At 38.1% G+C, this 18,828-nt stretch overlaps 1 protein-coding gene across 1 annotated transcript in view; it reads left to right on the top strand.

The window, feature by feature from the left end:
- TTC29 (tetratricopeptide repeat domain 29) overlaps positions 1-18,828 on the top strand; it is a 193,257-nt gene that overhangs the window by 11,395 nt on the left and 163,034 nt on the right. Inside the window, exon 3 of the mRNA XM_026648148.1 lies at positions 11,968-12,191. Coding sequence (XP_026503933.1) covers positions 11,968-12,191 — 224 coding nt within the window. The remainder of the gene's footprint in view (positions 1-11,967; positions 12,192-18,828) is intronic.

The following is an 18,828-nucleotide window of genomic DNA, read 5'->3' as shown; positions in this document are numbered from 1 at the left end:
CTAATGTGGTCTTGGGATGCATCAGGCGAGGTATTTCCAGAAAAGACAAGGAGGTGTTACTACCGTTATACAAGGCACTGGTGAGACCTCATCTGGAATATAGTGTGCAGTTCTGGTCTCCCATGTTTAAGAAGCATGAATTCAAACTGGAACAGGTACAGAGAAGGGCTACTAGGATGATCCAAGGAATGGAAAACCTGTCTTATGAAAGGAGACTCAAAGAGCTTGGCTTGTTTAGCCTAACCAAAAGAAGGCTGAGGGGAGATATGATTGCTCTTTATAAATATATCAGAGGGATAAATATCAGGGAGGGAGAGGAATTATTTAAGCTTAGTACCAATGTGGACACAAGAACAAATGGATGTAAACTGGACATTAGGAAGTTTAGACTTGTAATTAGATGAAGGTTTCTAACCATTAGAGGAGTGAAGTTCTGGAACAGCCTTCCAAGGGGAGTAGTGGGGGCAAAAGACATATCTGGCTTCAAGACTAAGCTTGATAAATTTATGGAGGTATGATGGGATAGACTAATTTTGGCAATGAATTGATCTTTGATTATTAGCAGGTAAATATGCTGAATGGTCTGTGATGGGATGTTAGATGGGGTGGGATCTGAGTTACTACAGAGAATTCTTTCCTGGGTGCTGACTGGTGAGTCTTGCCCACATGGTCAGGGTTTAACTGATCGCCATATTTGGGGTCGGGAAGGAATTTTCCTCCAGGGCAGATTGGCAGAGGCCCTGGAGGTTTTTCGCCTTTCTCTGCAGCATGGGGCACGGGTCACCTGCTGGAGGATCCTCTGCAACTTGAGGTCTTTAAACCACGATTTGAAGACTTCAATTACTCAGGCATAGGTTAGGGGTTTGTTACAGGAGTGGGTGGGTGAGATTCTGTGGCCTGCGTTGTGCAGGAGGTCAGACTAGATGATCATAATGGTCCCTTCTGACCTTAAAGTCTATGAGTCTAATGCCTGGGTTCTCAGCCTGGGGGTCAGGGTCACACTGTACCTTCGATATTGGTAATTGGGAAGAGGTCCTGGTTAGATAGAAGGGATGTTCATGAGGGGGATCAAGACTCAGGAAGATTGAGAACCACTGATATGGTGTGTTGTTAGTAACATAAGTAAGGAGATTTGTTTGATTACACAACATATTTTTAAACTGAAATTGTCCTTTTAAGCAACTTGATGTTCTTATGTGTATGAGATCATTATGTGAAGAGAAACTCTCCTAAATTACACTTCTGTTTAAAATTATACTCCCTGTAATTGTCAGTATACCCTGGGCAAGATTTGAGTGCCTCCCAAATAAGGGAATTTCTGTGGTTATCACTCCTTTTTTGTCAAACAATTGAAAAAGAATATTATGGAGAAACACTAGTGTGACGGGTTTGGTCACAGAGACCCTCTTGGGACTGTCACCTGATGTGCTGAAATTACCTCTGAGCCCATTTTCCCTGTCAGCTTGAGACGCCAGAACCCTGCCTTGTTGAGCCAGACACACTAGCCTGCTGCAACACAGACCCAGGGTCTGGGCCATGCCCCAAAAGCTGCAGGCTTTAAGTGAAAACTGCTCTGCAGGTTACCTGACTCCAGCACCCAGACACCCAGCTCTCAATGGGATCCAAACCCCAAATAAATTAATTTTACTCTGTATAAAGCTTATACAGGGTAAATTCATAAATTGTCCGCCCTCTATAACACTGATAGAGAGATATGCACATCTGTTTGCTCCCGCAGGTATTAATCACTTACTCTAGGTTTACTAATAAACAAAAGTGATTTTATTAAGTATAAAAAGTAGGCTTTAAGTGGCTAGTATCTTCATAGTTATGGTAAGCTAACCTTGCATTATATACCTGATTTGAGGGTGAGGGAAAACAACTCACAAAGTTCCATGAAAGTGGCCTTACTCATGCAAAAGTTTTGCAGCCACTGGGAATCATCCCATACCTGCAACACTATGCTGTCCCACCAGTCAGTACTTGTTTTCCGGGCCCAGAATCGGTGTTCCACTGTATCAACATGCCCCAATGCCGCCAAGATATCCCAGTTGCCACATCCCATGCTTTCAGGAACGTCTGTGTCCATGTCCTCCTCACAATCTTCCTTGTGCTGGCAGCTCCTAGCTAGGCTCTGCACATACTGCAGGATAATGCGCGAGGTGTTTACAATGCTCACAAAAGCAGTGTGCGGCTGAGTGGGCTCCATGCTTGCCGTGCTATGGTGTCCGCATGGATAATCCAGGAAAAAAGATGCGAAATGATTGTTTGCCGTTGCTTTCAAGGAGGGAGGGTAGGGAGACTGATGACATGTACCCAAAACCATCCGTGACAATGTTTTTGCCCCATCAGGCATTGGGAGCTTAACCCGGAATTCCAATGGGCAGCGGGGTCTGTGGAATAGCGCTGCCCACAGTGCACCACTCCATGAGTCGATGCTAGCCACGGTATTGAGGACACACTCTGCCGACCTAATGCACTTAGTGGGGTCATGCGCGATTGACTATATAAAATCGGTTGCTGAAGATTGACTTCAATAAAATCGACCTAGTTTCATAGTGTAGACATGCCGTAAGCTACTGCAAGATTTTTGTTGCTGTCAGCGATTTGACGTGATCCATTGTGCCAACCTCCTTATGACCCACTTTTGGGTTGTGTCCCTCTGTTTGAGAATTGTTGGCCTATTTTGTAAATTCATTTACATTTTAAATGGCTTTTTTCTTTATTTGTATATTTTGAAAATCTTTTTTTACAGAAAATGGAAATTTGCAAGCAAAAGTTATATCCTTTCATAACAAAAGAAGTTCAACTTTAAGGCTCTGTATCCTAAACCCCCTTCTGATGTGGTGCTTGTTTAAATATGTATTTTTTTCTTTCTGAATAATTCCTCATAATCTTACTTGTCATGACCAGGATTCAGTGTTTATTAAGTAACTTTCAAAAAGAGAATTTGATACCTAGAGACACACATTCTTTTTGGTCAGATGAATGCAATCTCTGAATTTCAGGTCTGGCATACATGTGATTTAGCGTAATTAGGCAATGATCTAAAAAATAGAACTGTGGGGGGAGTGTATGGTTTACCTTTCCTATAGAAACTTCTCTGTGCAGTTGTGTAATGTGAAAGGTTTTTCTTGAAAAGGTTAAAAAAAAGTTCTAATCAACTTCTGTACGTTATGTAGAACTTCATTTTCTAAACTCTGCAAAAGAAAGTTTCATATTTAATGGGAAATCATGAATTATTCCATTTATTATCTACTTCCTCCTTTCAAAGACATGATCTGGATAAAAGGCGGGGTGAATAATTTCAAAAAATACAATACATTTTTAATGGGAAGGTGCAAACTACAGATTCTCATGACTATTAGCAAGTGTAGAGGAAACAGAATTTTACTTGCAAAAACTCATCAAACTCTTGCAAAGATAAAATACATGACACACTTTAATAAAAAAGAACACAGTGAGCTGAAGTTTTTCTTTTTTATGTGACTTGTTGTTTTTACTAAGTTTGGTCTTACTGTTTTCTAGAGCTTTTATTTCTCAGTAGTACAACAATCTTTTCTGCTGAAGAAAACGTACAAGGTATACACAATTGAGTTCTATTTTTGAAACAGTGTGCAAAGGTAAAGCATAGATCTATAATGTACAAAAAAGAGCGTGAAGTATAAAAAGACAATTTAATTTGCTTTGAGACAATCAAGACTTTCTAATAATTCTCATAGTGATTTTGATTTGTATAAGACTCCTCTTTGTTTTCCCCTTCATTTAACTTCTGTCTTGTCTATAGGTCCTTAGACTGTGAGCATCTTGGGACAGGAACTGTCCCTTCTTGAATGGTGTGATCATACACTGCGGGGATAGGAATTGAATAGTAACTATGTGATAATAAATACTTAGCACTTATATAGTGCTTTCCATTTTCAGAGCATTTTACAAAAGTTAACTAATCCACAGCAACCCCTTGAGGAGGTGTAGTAGGTAAGTAACAGTACCATTAGTATGTTTTCATACATTTTATATTATCTTTCTGAAAGAGCTTACAGTCTAAGACAAAAGACAACAGATGGATACAGACAGATGGGGAAGTACAAGGAGACAGTGAGAAAATATGAGTATGATAGGTACTGTACAGTTTTACATATCGTGAAAGAAAAGAACAGGGAGGTTAAATGACTTATCTCAAACCACACAAAATGTCAAAGATGTAGCTGAGATTAAAACCTGGAAGTTCCTGGCTCCCAACCTTGTATTCTGTCCATTAGGTACAATATTAATTAACACAGAAGAATTAAGAAATCCTTAATTTTGGTAAGCGACGATCTATAACAGAAGTGGCCAAACTATGGCTTGTGAGCTGAATGCAGCTCTGTTACAATTAAAGTGCGGCTCCCAGAGACCCCCCTCTCCGCCCCTTCTCTGCCTACCAGACTGAGATGGGGAGCTTGGGGCTTCTGCCCTGTGGCGGGGTGGTGGGGCTAGGGGCTTCTGCCAGAGATGACTGGTGCCTGCTGGGGGGGGGGGGGGGACAATTTAAAGGTTTTCCCCCCCCCCCCCGCCAACAGCTTGAGTCATGCTCCCCGAGGCACACACCCCTCTTTCCCTCAGCGGCCCCTCCCTTCAGCTCCCAGGTGTTAGCTCTGCATGGAGAGGCAGCGGCAAACAGCTGGGAGCTGCAGGGAGTGGCCTCTGCTTTAGCTCCTTGGGGAGAGGCAGCAGCAAAAGCAGTGGCTCTCCCTGCAGCTCCCAGCTGTTTGCCGCTGCCTCTATCCAAGGTGCAGCTCCCAGCTTGCTGGCTTCAGCAGCTGCCATGCAGAGAGGGGCCCTGGCAGCACCATGTTACCAAGCTGGGCCAGCAAATTCTGGCAAAAACCTAACCTGGAAGAGCACATGACCCCATGTGTCCCCCTCCAACATTGTCTCTGGCTTCAGCCCCCATGGGGAAGGGGGTCTTGGCGGGGCTGAAGCCCTGAGCCCCAGCAAGCACACCCCGGCTCTCGAAGGGTCAGTAAGTTTGGCCACCCCTGATCTATAACAAAATTCGGATGCAACACCACAAGTTAGAATTAATTTTGATTAATGAACATCCCTGAATTCCAGTAAAATGAGAAAAAAATCATTACATTCTAAACTTAAGATACAGTGAATTCCTAATTACCATTTAAAAATCAACAAAGATCATAGAAAATCAACAAAAATCAACAAAGAGAATAACATTTTCTCTGACAGTGCCTGAAATATTCGCTAAAGATCACTGATACATGTTGCGGTGCACGAAGAATATTTTCCTATGCTTATCACTTTTATCTTTAATTGTTCTGCTTTTAGAGCATTTATATTTAGGGACAGAATATATCAAAAATTCATTTCTAAATGTATATTTCCATTTACCTGTATTACTGATGTATTAATGATGATTTTTAATTATTACAGGAATTGTATTCATTTGAAAACATTTCTTCAGTATCATCCTTTGATGTTTATAATTGATTAACTTTTCTATTCTTGTAATGTTAAAGTGGCAGCGTGGCTTTAAATAAAAGGAAGAGAGGCAGATATATGTATTCATTAAAGAATTCTCACTGACACTTATATTTTTATGTTAGGATATTTCAAATTTTATATTTGAATTGCAACAAAACACAAAATAAGTGACTTAATCCTCAACCTTGTTGACTAAAAATATCTGATTTGGAAGTTAATTATCTATTGCTACTTAATGGGATCTACTGTATTTTCTAGTCTGCTATTTAATGAGAATTAATATACTCTGCAATTTAAAGTATTACTATCCAGTAAGAATTTAATGAAAGGGAAATATTTTAAGCAGCCAGGATGAACGAGAATGACAGGGGAAAGGGTCTCTGGTATTAGTTAAATAACGCTGGGTCAGTTCCAGCCTCCAATGATAATATATGGGACAAACTGGCCCTTTAAGCCTCAATCCAGCACAGCACTTAGGATGTGCTTAGCTTTAAGCATGTGGGCAGTCCCACTGAAGTCAGTGAGATTACACGCATGCTTGAAGTTAGGTACGTACCTAAGTGCTTTGCTGGATTGGGGCCTAAATGATTGGTCCTGTGACTTTCAAGGGTATGTGTACATGGTCTTATACCAGTCTGACATGGCTTTAAGCATTACAGTCTGAGATATTTGTTGAATTGGTGAAATATTTCAGTTTTACATATGTATAGGCAGTCAAACTAAATCACTGCAATAATTCTACTTTTTGGTTAAGTATTTAGATAAGTTTTTGTATCTTCAAGAATGCACAACAAAAAAGTGTACCTTTATTTTAGCAGCAATTCACTACCTTGTATTATGGAATTCTTCATTCTTAGGAAGAATTGTTTATAATTGACTTATAGGTATTATCCCTTTTGAGTCTTATGAGTGGAATCCTGAAGGTTTTAACAATGCAGCATTTTTGATTTTATGAATTTTGCAAATAGCATTCTTTATTATTACTTAAGCTATATACTTCTAAAATGTTAATGGAGTGGTTCTGTTTTCACATCTTCTTTTTTATATGTATATATGTTTGTGTATATACTCAGACATACAGCCAATGCCTCATGGTTCATAAATCTCAAAGTATATTTAAGTATTGAAACATTTAGAGTCATTTGGGGATTTTTTTTTTAAACAATTTATTTTTAACAAGCAAAAATTTGATTTTTTTCAGGATTTTGGATATTAATCTGTATGATAACTTTATTGCCAGATGTTGACTTGCCTGCTAAAGAAAGAAACCCAGTTTAGGTGCGAAGAATATAATTAGGCTTGGAAGAATTCAGATTTATTTTTTTATAATTTTGATGGATAATATCAATTTTCATTTTATCTATTTAAATTTCTATAGGTGCAGGAAATTATGAAGGGGGGAATAATTATTTAATGATAGTAGATTTGAGATTCAAAAAGTTAGAGCTTTATAACCATTAAAACACAAATTGTCAACATCACATATCAAAATATAAAAAAAAAATACCTTAAATTAAACTCAACAAGTTCAAAAGAGGCATTTTTTCTTTGCCTATCTGTAAATTTCAATTATTATTGATTGATAGAAATTTTATTTTGTCAGTTTCTGTGTGTATGGTGAAGTCAGCATAATTAATACACTGTGCAATAATGTTACATTATAATAATTATGCCTTTTTAGTAAACTGTATATTATCATTGCTTACTGCATCTAATCCTGTGTTTTACTAACTACAGTAGACTGTTTAGAAAAATTGCCAGCTGACATTTTCTTGTGTTTTTTTTTATTAAATACCAAAGACCTAGAGATATGAAGCCTGACATGGAAACGCTATCAAATGAGAATGGTAGTATTTTTCACCCACTTTGCTGAGGTGTAATTGACTACCCAAGGTGTGAGCTGTGGGGAGTCAGGACCATTAAAAGTATCTCTGCCACAGTATATTTTTTAATGTGATTATTTTAATACAAGTATAATTCTTTTGGCTTCTTAAAATGCAAACGGTAAAATAAATCAAAAATAGGCTAACAATGTGAAACGGTCTAATTTACATCATCTACTGCAAGGAAATTTGAAAGTTAAAGCAAAAAATCTGGGATTATATTGAACTGAATTCAGCGCATTATTTAATTTTTTTTAAGAGTACAATAGAATAACAAGAGAAATACCATGATTTGGGCAATTTACTACAAGTTTCCTTGAGTTTTTAATATTGGTGCAACTTAATAACCTCATTTTATACTGGTTCAGGCAGATCAGAAAAGGCTTGTGGGTTTAAGCCAGATCTTCTGCATCACATGAGCTTTACACAAGCATTTCTTTAGGTAGCTTTCAAATTTTTTATTTTTTTTTATATAGAGAAAAAGGTATAAATAGCTATACGTTGTAAGAAAGTTAAAATGATTATAACATTAAATGTAAATCTGAAATCTTGCTAAAATACCTTGTGTTTTAAAAGTAGCAGCGCCTTTTAAGTTTACATATCCGGGTTTTTTGTAGCTGCTACCATATGTGTGATAATATAAGGTGCATGAAAATTACCTTATATAATTTTTTTTGTTAATGCAAAATAAACAGCTATTACAGAGTAATCTCTTAATTTTCAGAAGTCTCTGGTAGCTTCTGAAGATGCTCAACACTTTGAAAATCAAACCATGAGATACAATATTTCAATAACTGCTAGAGCAGGCTAAGGGCAAAATTCCCAATCAGATCTACCCGCTGGATCTCAATCCCAATATTCTCCTTATCCTACATAAATGGACAATCCATTGACATCATCAGGCTTCCATCAGTGGGAGATCGAAGCATATATGGACAGATAAAGGGTAGACTCAGAATTGTATGGATTTATGTTAAGAATTCTGCCCTTAATCTGTTGAACTTTATATACTGAGAAACAAAAACAACAACAAAATAAACTACATTGTCTAAAAATAAAAGAAAATAAAAGCATTGTTTGGAAAATTGCTTTTAAAATGCTCATCTATATTCTAAATTTATTAAAAACAATTTTTCAGTTCATGATTTTAAAAATGCTTTCTGAAATCTTGTTTAGGTTTTTTTCTAGGTGATCACTCGCCAGGAAAGCAAAACCCCATGTTTATCTTCATATTACAGTCTTTGCAATTAAACATAGTTTGTGAATCATCTGATTAAAAAATAATGCATGCTTATACTGTGCTAAGTCCACATGGTATTATAGCTTGCCCAACAGTGCATGCAGTATTTGCAGGTTTTGACGGTCATTCTGTTTGTGTGACATTGAGAACGGTGATCAGATTCAGATTCACAATCAGTGTATGAAGTGCAGCTCTACTGATTTCATTAGAGTTGTTCCGATTTATCCCAACAGTGTATTTGATCCAACATTTGCACTTTTCTTTTGTTCTGAAGTAGTACGTTGTTGCAGTGGAAGTTGCTTGTTTAACAGGATCTGACTGCAGTTTTGCTAGATTTCCAGTAGATGCCCCCAGAGACCATTCAACCTATTGAAAAATTGTTTTTACAGTTAGAATCAAAGTTCATTTTTTTTTCTACTTGACTCTCAGTGAGTCTTGAAGTGTCCTAAATGTTGACAGGAAGCCTCAAACCAGAATGGATAGAATGTAGACAAATAAGTTTTATAGTTAAATAATAACATCTTACTATGCAGTAAGATTCACTAGGGTCAACATAAATTTATTGGAAAAAAAAAGCAGAATCATCAGGTAAAAGTTCACAAGTAGTTTTAAAAAATCACTGAACTATGTGTTGGATATTTTATGCAATTGATAACGAATTGTCAATTATTGAAAACATGATCAATTTGATTTAGTATCTCTGTTTATTCCTGTGCACTACATAATGTTATAATGAAATATATGCTGGAATATAAACAATAATGTTGGTAGGGATCATTAATTCATCTTAAAATGTAATCAGAAGATTACCTCCCTTGTCTCCACTACATCCATGTTAAAAAGTAACATGCTTTACTACAATGTTTGGGGGAAAGAACACTGGCATTTTCAACAGGAATCATGTTGATAATTGAAACAATTTCAGTATAATTGTCAGATGATCCCTTAGATTACATTAGTAAAATTTATCCCAACAATGTGAATTTAAGATCATTATAACTCATGCATGATCCGTTTATAAATGCTTTACAGTAATTTAAAGGGGCAAAAATATTATGCTGCTCCATACAGTACTTTCTATCCTTTAAGTGTAACTTTTTGTCATATAAACTAGTGTTATTTTTTATTATACTGTAGTTGAAATGTTATTACTGTAGGTAGGCTTGTTATTGGTACAATATACAGTTATACAATTATCTTCCCCTGAGAAGAACTATATATTAAGTACAGTGAGGTCACTCCAGCTGTAATTTAGTTTCTTTTTCTTTTAGTTAATTGGCATAGCCTTTTGATAGAAAATTGGTGACGCAAATTGTAGTTACACCACTGACTTCATCCTCCATGTAAATGTATTAGTTTGCAAATGATACTGCTCATTTGAGAAAATGTGCTTTGACCTTAAGTAAAATGTATTTGTCTAATGAGATTAGCATACTTGGTTGGGGCAATTTTATGCTACTCTATAAATACTGGTATCATGTTCAAATAATTATGATGGAACCTACAATTGAACTGAATAATGTTTTGACTAGTTACAAATATATTTTATATATTTTCTAAAATGATGGCTAGTTATTTTATCTCTACTTCCAAAATGACTTTTAACATTCACTTCTCTTTCCCTCCCCCCACTGCTTTCACTACGCTCAATTATACTAATTTAGAGTTCGCTGTTATTCCCACTGAAGTCAGTGGGATTTCCTCCCACCCCCCAATTACTCTCCACAACCACAGGTGAATTACAGTGGGGGTCCTGGGCCAGGGCCACGCACTGCCACCCGCCCCCCAGCACCAGCCAGGGTCACGGACCGTGTGCCATCTACCCCAGCACCCGCAGCACCCCCTGGGCCACCCCACCCCCAAAGGAACCCAAGATTTAGTCAGGGGTATATAGTACAAGTCATGCATAGGTCATGGGCCGTGAATTTTTGTTTACTGCCCGTGATGTGTCCGTGACTTTTACTAAAAATATCCATGACTAAAACGTAGCCATAATCATGAGTTTTGGAAGAAGGCTATAAAAGTTGCCAATCCTGAATAGGGAAATGACTAGAAAGAAGAGTTGTTCCTAGGCTAGAATTATTCTTATTCTGATTTGTTAAATGTACACTAAACATCAGTTTTCAGAATTCCTCATTTTCTTTTATATGCTCTGAAAATTTGGCAGTAAAAAATATAATCTTTTAATGGGAAAAATTGTTTGGGAATATCATTGGCATAATACAAAATCTGGAGGTTTGTCATTTTAGGGTATGTCTCCACTACAGGATTAATCCGAATTTAGATAATTCGAATTTGGGAAACAGGTGGTGTGCGGCCACACTAACCCTAATTCGAATTAACAAAATCGATTTAGGCTCTACTCCGTTCGTCGAGGTGGAGTACAGAAATCGATTTAAAGGGCCCTTTAATTCGAATTAACTGGCTCTGTAGTGTGGACGGGTGAAGGGTTAATTCGGATTAACGCTGCTAAATCCGAATTAATCCCGTAGTGTAGACCAGGCCTTAGTGGGATAGAGAGGGAATTTTTACCCAACACTAGGGGCCCAGTCCTGCAAACCATTATTTCTGAGTTTAATCCTTAGTGATACAAGCAATCCCATTGGCTTCAAAGGTTTTTAGTATTGGGCTCTAGATTGTTTCATGCCACTTGAAAGAAGTATTTGGATTATGTCCATAAATAATGTCTCAAAAGATGTATTACCTCTTGAAAATATTTAATTATGCATCTCTTTTTTAATATGTATATCTTACCCATGTTTATCAGTGGAATAACTTTGATATAAATTCTTCATTGTATCTCTGTGGACATGTCATTTGCTTTTAAAATTAGGCAAAAACTATGAAATTTCTGTATCACTAAACTAGTCCCAGATGATTCTGTTTCTAACAAACACCAATCCACCATTACCTCCAGCAAAACTATTTAACATGTACATTGTTTTGACATGTAGTATGTGCTTATTTTTTTCCTGATCACTCTTTTTAAGCTAACTAAGAACTTACGGTGTTTCAGTGAACTAATGTCAGCACCTCCTTTTTTTTCTATGTAGATTAACTCATTTGACTGTCCTGACTGATTTCAGTTGAAGAACACTAGTATATTTATAATGCAGTTCCAATAAAAGTACTTATAGATTACCACTATTGCTATATTCTGTTCTATAGTATAGGATCTAGTTAAAAACCATTTTGTAAAAAACCCTACAATTATAAGTGGTTCAAATATCACTTCTCCTTTGTTGGCTTCTGAAGTCTACATTTGAAAACCATTGTAGTATCTTTTAATTATGTGTGTGTGGGAGGATTGTAGAGAACATAATACAGATTTAAAGGACTAAAATCAGTATTTCTTATTCCCAGTTACAGGAATTCATACAAGAAGAACATCTGCATAGACATGCTGCGACAGGGTTATCACAAGTCCTTCTCTGAGCTCTTCACTCTGATACAGAAGTGGAATGCCTTGAGGGAGGCTGCAGGGCCTGGGTCAGCCATATGGCAGCAGAAGTCCCTGGAGGAGCAGCCTGATAAGCTGGATCAGCTTCACCATTTCCTGACCAGGGCTGAGGCAGCCCAACGAGCAGGTAAATGGGGGAACTGTGGGTAACAGAACAGCAGGAGCTGCAGCAGTGAGTGCCTGAGGGAAGATTCTAAATTGTTTCATGTATGAATTTGAAACATTACTGCATCTTAGCACATTTCAGCCTTAGTCATCTAAGCTGTATTTATAGACTAAATGATAGGTAACTCTGAATTTCGACACCACGGATACAGTGAGAGGTTCTGTGAAATAAACTGGGAAAGAGCATCTAGAGTGTATTATGTCACTAGAAATCTTGAGATATATTTACAGCCTTGATAACATCTCAGTTATAACCCAGTTCATAGTTTCTTTATTTTTTTGTTTTATCTATTGATTTTAACAGCTATTTTTGTACTTTACTAGAGAAATATAACTTTTAAAACATTCTTTTACACTATCAATATTTTATAAATCTGATATTTTAAAACATAGATGCTGCTCAATATGGTTGAATTTGTAACTGAAAAATTAAAAATGGATTGCAAATATGTCAAGTACAACATGATACACTGATGTGACACGTTATTTGTGAATTAAAAGGTGTTTGTGAAGCCATAACTCTGAATACTGTATATTTTTGCTGATGCCTAAAAATAAATTTACTAAGCTATTCTATTTATAATATTCTTTTACTGTAAATACTAGATCATGCAATAAGTTTTTTTTTCTTATGTTTCAGAATAATAATAGGAGTTGAGGTAGATGAATTTCTACAGGAACCCTGTTATATAAGATTTCCATTACACTCCACTAATTTCAGTTTATATTTTTGATCATTTAGGGTAGGAAAACTTAAAACAAGGTTTCTAAGGTTTTGACAAGGAACATTCTTCATCTCAACCTTTTAGACAGGGCAAACTTTTATTTATTTATTTATTTATTTTAAGGAGCAACAGAAGCCTTCTCATTATACTCCTAAGGGGGAAGTGTCACTTCTACTACCATCACTCTGCATCATCATCTGAGTAGGAGGTTTGACATTCTAGTCAAGAGCTGTAGACTATCCTTCTCTCTTTTTTGGATGCTGCCTTTTCCATTTTTCTCTGGCATGGTTTTAGGATTACTTCATATTGATGGATATTAGAAATTACCAAAGCCTGCTCTATTTGATTCTAATCCTTTCCCCGAACTTTGACCTTCAGAGAGCTTATTTTCATATAGCGATTCATCTAGTCTACAGAAAATCCCTCTCTGTTTTATAGTGGGACATGACCACTGTCAATACAGGATTCTACTTTCTGACCTGTCTGCAGCCCTGAGAGTATTCCCAAAATGCTTGTCAGTGGTAGCAGCCTATCTGAGACAGGAGGGAATACACGTGTACCCATATATGGACAAGTGGCTTCTGAGAGGGAAATCCCACAGGAAGTATCCAGTGTCTTATCCACAGTCCTCAACCTGTTCCACTCCTTAAGATTGAGAATGAATTTCAAGCCATCTCTCACTCCTTCTCAGGCCATCGAATAAAGGTGTTTTTCTGGATTCCAAGTTGGTAAAGGCATTCCTCTCTCTAGAAACGATTTCAGACTATCACATAAGAGAAGGCAGAATCCTGCAACAGTAATAATCTGGCTCAAACTATTATATCACATGGTATCATGCACTTATGTGATACCTCTTGCCAAATGTCACCTTTCCAAATCTGGCTGAGATCTGTTTACCAACCCAGACATCATATAGACACTCACCTCTCAGACTCAGCTTCTGTATTATCTTCCCTGGATAGATGGACAAGCCCAAAGAGCTGCAAAGGTGTCCAATTTGTACCCCATCTCTCATGATGACACTGATTACAGATGTCTCCACAGCAGGTTGGAGGCCCAATCTAAAGCACCTACAAATTCAAGGCATTTGGTTCTGGAAAAGGTTGTTGCTCCATGTCAGTGTGCTGGAACTCCAGACAATTTGACTGGCCTGCAGAGGCTTCCTATTGATCCTGAAAAGAATCAAAGTGCAGATCCTGGCAGACAACAGCACTGAAACATATTCTATCAAGAGGCAGTGGGTGCCTGTCAAGAAGCAACCGAAAATGGTGCCATCTTGATGGGATAACTCCCATAGCCCTTCATCTACCAGGAACAAACAACTATCTTGTGGATTACCTCAGCAGACGCGTACTCTGCCAACCACGAGTGGTTGCTGAAGTATTCTATTCTCAAGCCTGTATTCCACAGATGAGGCTCCCTTGTGACAGGCCTGTTTGCCACCAGCGAGAACAAATGCACCCTTTTCTGCTCCAGAACAGTGCCAGTCCAGGGTCCCTCTAGGATGCTTTTCTCATCCTTTGGTCTCAAGACAGCCTCTCGTCAACTGAACTCCCTACCACCATTGTAGAATGGATCAAAGAGCTCACTAGGAGTTGGGGCCCATTTATTTGTGTTGTTTTAGCCATTTCTTCATCCACCCACTGGCTATGTTGTCAGTGGCGCATTTATCTCCTCAATTTAGCTAGCACCCAACCTCAAGAAGGAGAACAGCTGTCCTCTCCCTGGGTTGGTAGTCTGACACCTTAATAGCATGGTTGAACCTACTGAAGAATACACTCCGCTATACTCGCTGTCAGACAAGCCAGGGTCACTGCTGCGCCACTTTCAGGTGTTGAGGTAGGATTGTGCAGCAGAGAAGAAAGCGCTACAGATGGAAAATCAGAGACAGTGGCCAAAAATATTCGACGAGGCAATCTTGAAAGCAAATATTTCCAAGGAAGACTGGAGTCTTATAGATAACGGTAATGAGGATTATAAAAACTTCACTGATAAGTTGAGGCAATGCGTGAAATTAGCTGAGAAAGAAAGACCGAAAAGAGTGAAGGGAAGAATCTTGAAAGAAATGCGGAACTTGCTAGAGAAGTGGAGGAATATGAAGTGAAATGATGGTGACAAACTTGAGTACTCCCTCCTCTGCAAATTGATAAGAAGAAGACTACAGGAGGACTTTGAGAAGTACCGAAATGAAAGGCTCTTAAAGACGGCTGAAGATCGCAGAATCCTCAAAAAATGCAAAAGGAAATTGACACTGTACAGGTCAACATTAATGGTGCTGAAGAACAGGGACAGAAAACCAGTAATTGACAGAATAGGGATGGAAGCGGTCTGCAAAGATTTCTACACCAAACTGTTCGCATCTCAGATAAATGTCCCAGTACCAACACTTCAACAGACCAACAAGCATGTACTTCCAGCCCTCGTCAGCCAAGTTCAACATGCAGTTCACCAAATGAAGGAAGGAAAAGCCCCAGGTAAAGATGGACTGACAATCAAAATGATAAGAGCTGGAGGCCAAGACCTCTGGGAAACCCTTACCTGGAAATGCAGAAGATACCATCTAGCTGGAAGGAGTCCAACACCATTCTGCTGTACAAGAAGGGTGATCGTCCAGTATGCCTGCTCTCACATGTCTACAAGCTGTTCAACAAAATAGTAACAAACCGATTCTCAGAGTCTGGACAAGAAGCAGCCGAGAGAGCAGGCAGGTTTTCGAAGGAATATGCACAATGGACCATATTTTCACTATAAACCAGCTATTGGAACGCTCAAGGGAATACAAATTCCCTCTATGTATTGCCTTCGTCAACTATGAAAAAGCGTTCAACAGCGTAGAGATCAATGCAGTGTTGAAAGCTCTTGCAGAGCAGGGCATTGACACAAACTATATCAAACTATTAAAGGAAGCAAATTCTGACTGCGCTACAGATATAACTTTATTTGATACTCCCCTTCGCATCCCAGTTAAGAAAGCTGTGAAACAAGGAGACAAGGTTTCACCGAAACTCTTCATAGCCTGCCTCGAAATGGTAATGAGGCAGATGAATTGGAAGGGTGGAATCAGCATCAACGGAGAGCAGTTAAACCATCTCAGATTCATGGATGATAGTGTGTTGATCACCGAAAATATTATCAAACTACAGAAAATGGTGCGAGAACTCAACACAAAAAGCAGCCACGTCATATTGAAAATTTACTGCTCCAAACCGAAATTAATGCAGTCTGATACCTTGCCAAAAGCCCAAATAACAATCAAGGGAGAAAATAGAAGAAGTTGAGCAATATGTCTATTTGGGCCAAGAAATTAACATGCGCCACGATCAGGATGGTGAACTCTTGCAAAGAAAGAAAGCAGGTTGGTGCACATTCAGTTCTATCAAGGATGTCCTCCAAGGAAAAATCAACAAGGCAACATGCGCCAGCCTCTTCAACTCAACAGTACTGCCAGCAATGTTGTACGGCAGCGAAACATGGGCACTGACAAAGACAGAGGAGCAGCAACTGTCGGTCACGGAGAAGGTGATGGAAAGAAAAACTCTGGGAATTTCCATCTGCGACCGAGTCCCCAATGAAGTGATCAGACAGCAGAGTGGCGTGCAGGATGTCATTGTTGAGAGCAGGCATAATAAAATGCAATGGGCCAGGCATATAGCGAGGCTCACTGATAATCGATGGACTGCAGCTGTCACCAAGTGGTACCCATGGCAACTGAAATGACCACTCAGCCGACCTCCAAAAAGATGGGAAGATTTTATCGTGAAAAGACATGGTCACACATGGAGAAGGAAGGCCAGGGTACAAGAAGAGTGGAAGATGTGTTGTGATTGGCGCAATCTAATGAGGGCTGAAGGACTGATCTATCAAAGTGGTGATCAAGGTGGTCTCAAGATCTTCTCAGTGCTTTTTCTCCCATCCTCCTGATACCTAAAGTCATAAGAAAAACCAAGGAAGATGTGGCTACAGTGATACTTATAGCCCTTTGCTGAGCCAGACAGCATTAGTGCACAGCCTTACTGCATCTGTCCATACAGCTACTGATCTTTCGCTCCAGTTTGCCAGAATTGAGGACAAATTCTTCACCTAGATCCCATCGCTGTTTTGACCTGACTACTTGGAAGTTGTCTAGCTGAGCACATCACACAAGAAAGCTCCACAGAAGCTTAAGATGAGATTTTTCTTCTTGGCTTCATAACAAAGTCTTAACTAGAGCTTGGTGGGAACTGGATTTTTCATTTTATGGGAAAATTCAATATTTCAATTTTTTTCCATTCCAAAATGTAATTTTTTTTTCAAAATTTCCCACAAAACAATATTCCAGAAAAAAAATAGTTTCAGGTTAATCAAAATGTTTTGTTCCTATTTTAACTTTTTAAAAATTTAGATTAAAACTATTGAAACAGAGTCATTTTGCAATGAAAAATGTAAACATTCTGTTCCAAAAGGTTGACTCTATTGAAATACTTTCTTCAAATTTTCTTTCAAGAAAATAACTAATTAAAATAGACATGTTTCTGTGAAATGTTTTGCTTTCGACAAATCAACCTTTTCAAATCAGAAAACTTCCAACCAGTTGTAATCTCAGCCCATTGCAAAATTATTTCCCCAAGATTCTTGTTTATATCCTCCATCTTGAACTGTCAGGCTTCTAGCAGGTCTGTCAGAGTACATATAGCTGCCATTTCAACTTGCCACCCTCCTTTTCAAACATACAGTGTTCACTGATTCCATTGTTTCACAGTTTTTAAAAGTTATGGTTCATGTTTATCACCCTATGCAGAAGCCTCCCACATCCTAAGACCTAAATGTAATTCTTCTAGGCCTTATGGGACTCTCCATCTGAACCCTTATCCAAGTGTTTTCTTCACTATCTCTCATTCAAAACCATGCATCCGACGAAGTGGGCATTCACCCACGAAAGCTTATGCTCCAATACATCTGTTAGTCTTAAAGGTGCCACAGGACTCTCTGTTGCTTCATTCAAAACTATTATCTTTATTGAAAGAGTGGTTTCACAATTGCATATCCAACTCTTTCAACCTTCTCCTTTCCATCCATGTGGTATCTCGCTACTTGGCCAGTACTATCATGACCCATTTGATAAGTGTTTTTGGAAGAGAAATGATAATATTGTATTAGTTTTCTATTCTAGTATAAACAATAAAACATTTAATATATATTTTATTTCCTGATGGCAGAAACACATTTTACAAAAATAGGGTGGATCAGTCATTATACCCCTCTATGGGAGATTTTATATCATTGTTACCTAATTTCTAATATTTTTTCCTCATGGGAAAAGTTGTAAAAGTTCACTCTGACTAAATCAGCTGTCATTTGTTATTGTCAAAATAATTTCAGTACATTCCTAGATTTGAAAATCCAAGCTTTTTAATCTAGAAGAAAATAAGGCTTTTGAAAGTCCATCTTTGTTGGATGTGCTTTTTTGTGATGCCAACACCCTCTGATCAGCTTCTGTGCAAGACAGTTATACAGAAATGGTTGTCTTTGTGCATTTCTCATTGTTATTCACTGGCAGGATAGTCACTGGAGGGTCACGTTAAAGTTCATTCAATCAAAGCTACGGCAGTAACAATAGTCAGCCTCGGGTCAGTTCCATCTCTTGAGATTTGTAGGGCAGCTACCTGAAGTTATTTGCATAATTTTACGTAATATTACTGCCTTGAAATTTGTAACAAAGAGAGTTTAAAGGCAACCTATCTATATCTAGGGCTCTTTGCCCAATTGACAGTTCAGCTCGCCTTCGCCTTTTCCCATTTTTGTCTTTCTGGTAGTACCCTTTTTGTCTATGCATATTATGTATCTTGTGGTACGTTTCAGGATTTTTTTACTTTGATATAATTAGTATATAATGTG

This window comes from Terrapene carolina, unplaced genomic scaffold (genome assembly GCF_002925995.2).
Source record: "Terrapene carolina triunguis isolate 2854851 unplaced genomic scaffold, T_m_triunguis-2.0 Scaffold66, whole genome shotgun sequence".
NCBI classification, from domain to species: Eukaryota; Metazoa; Chordata; order Testudines; family Emydidae; genus Terrapene; species Terrapene triunguis.
The sequence above is the reverse complement of the archived record's forward strand: the minus strand, read 5'-3'. Positions and strand labels throughout refer to the sequence as shown.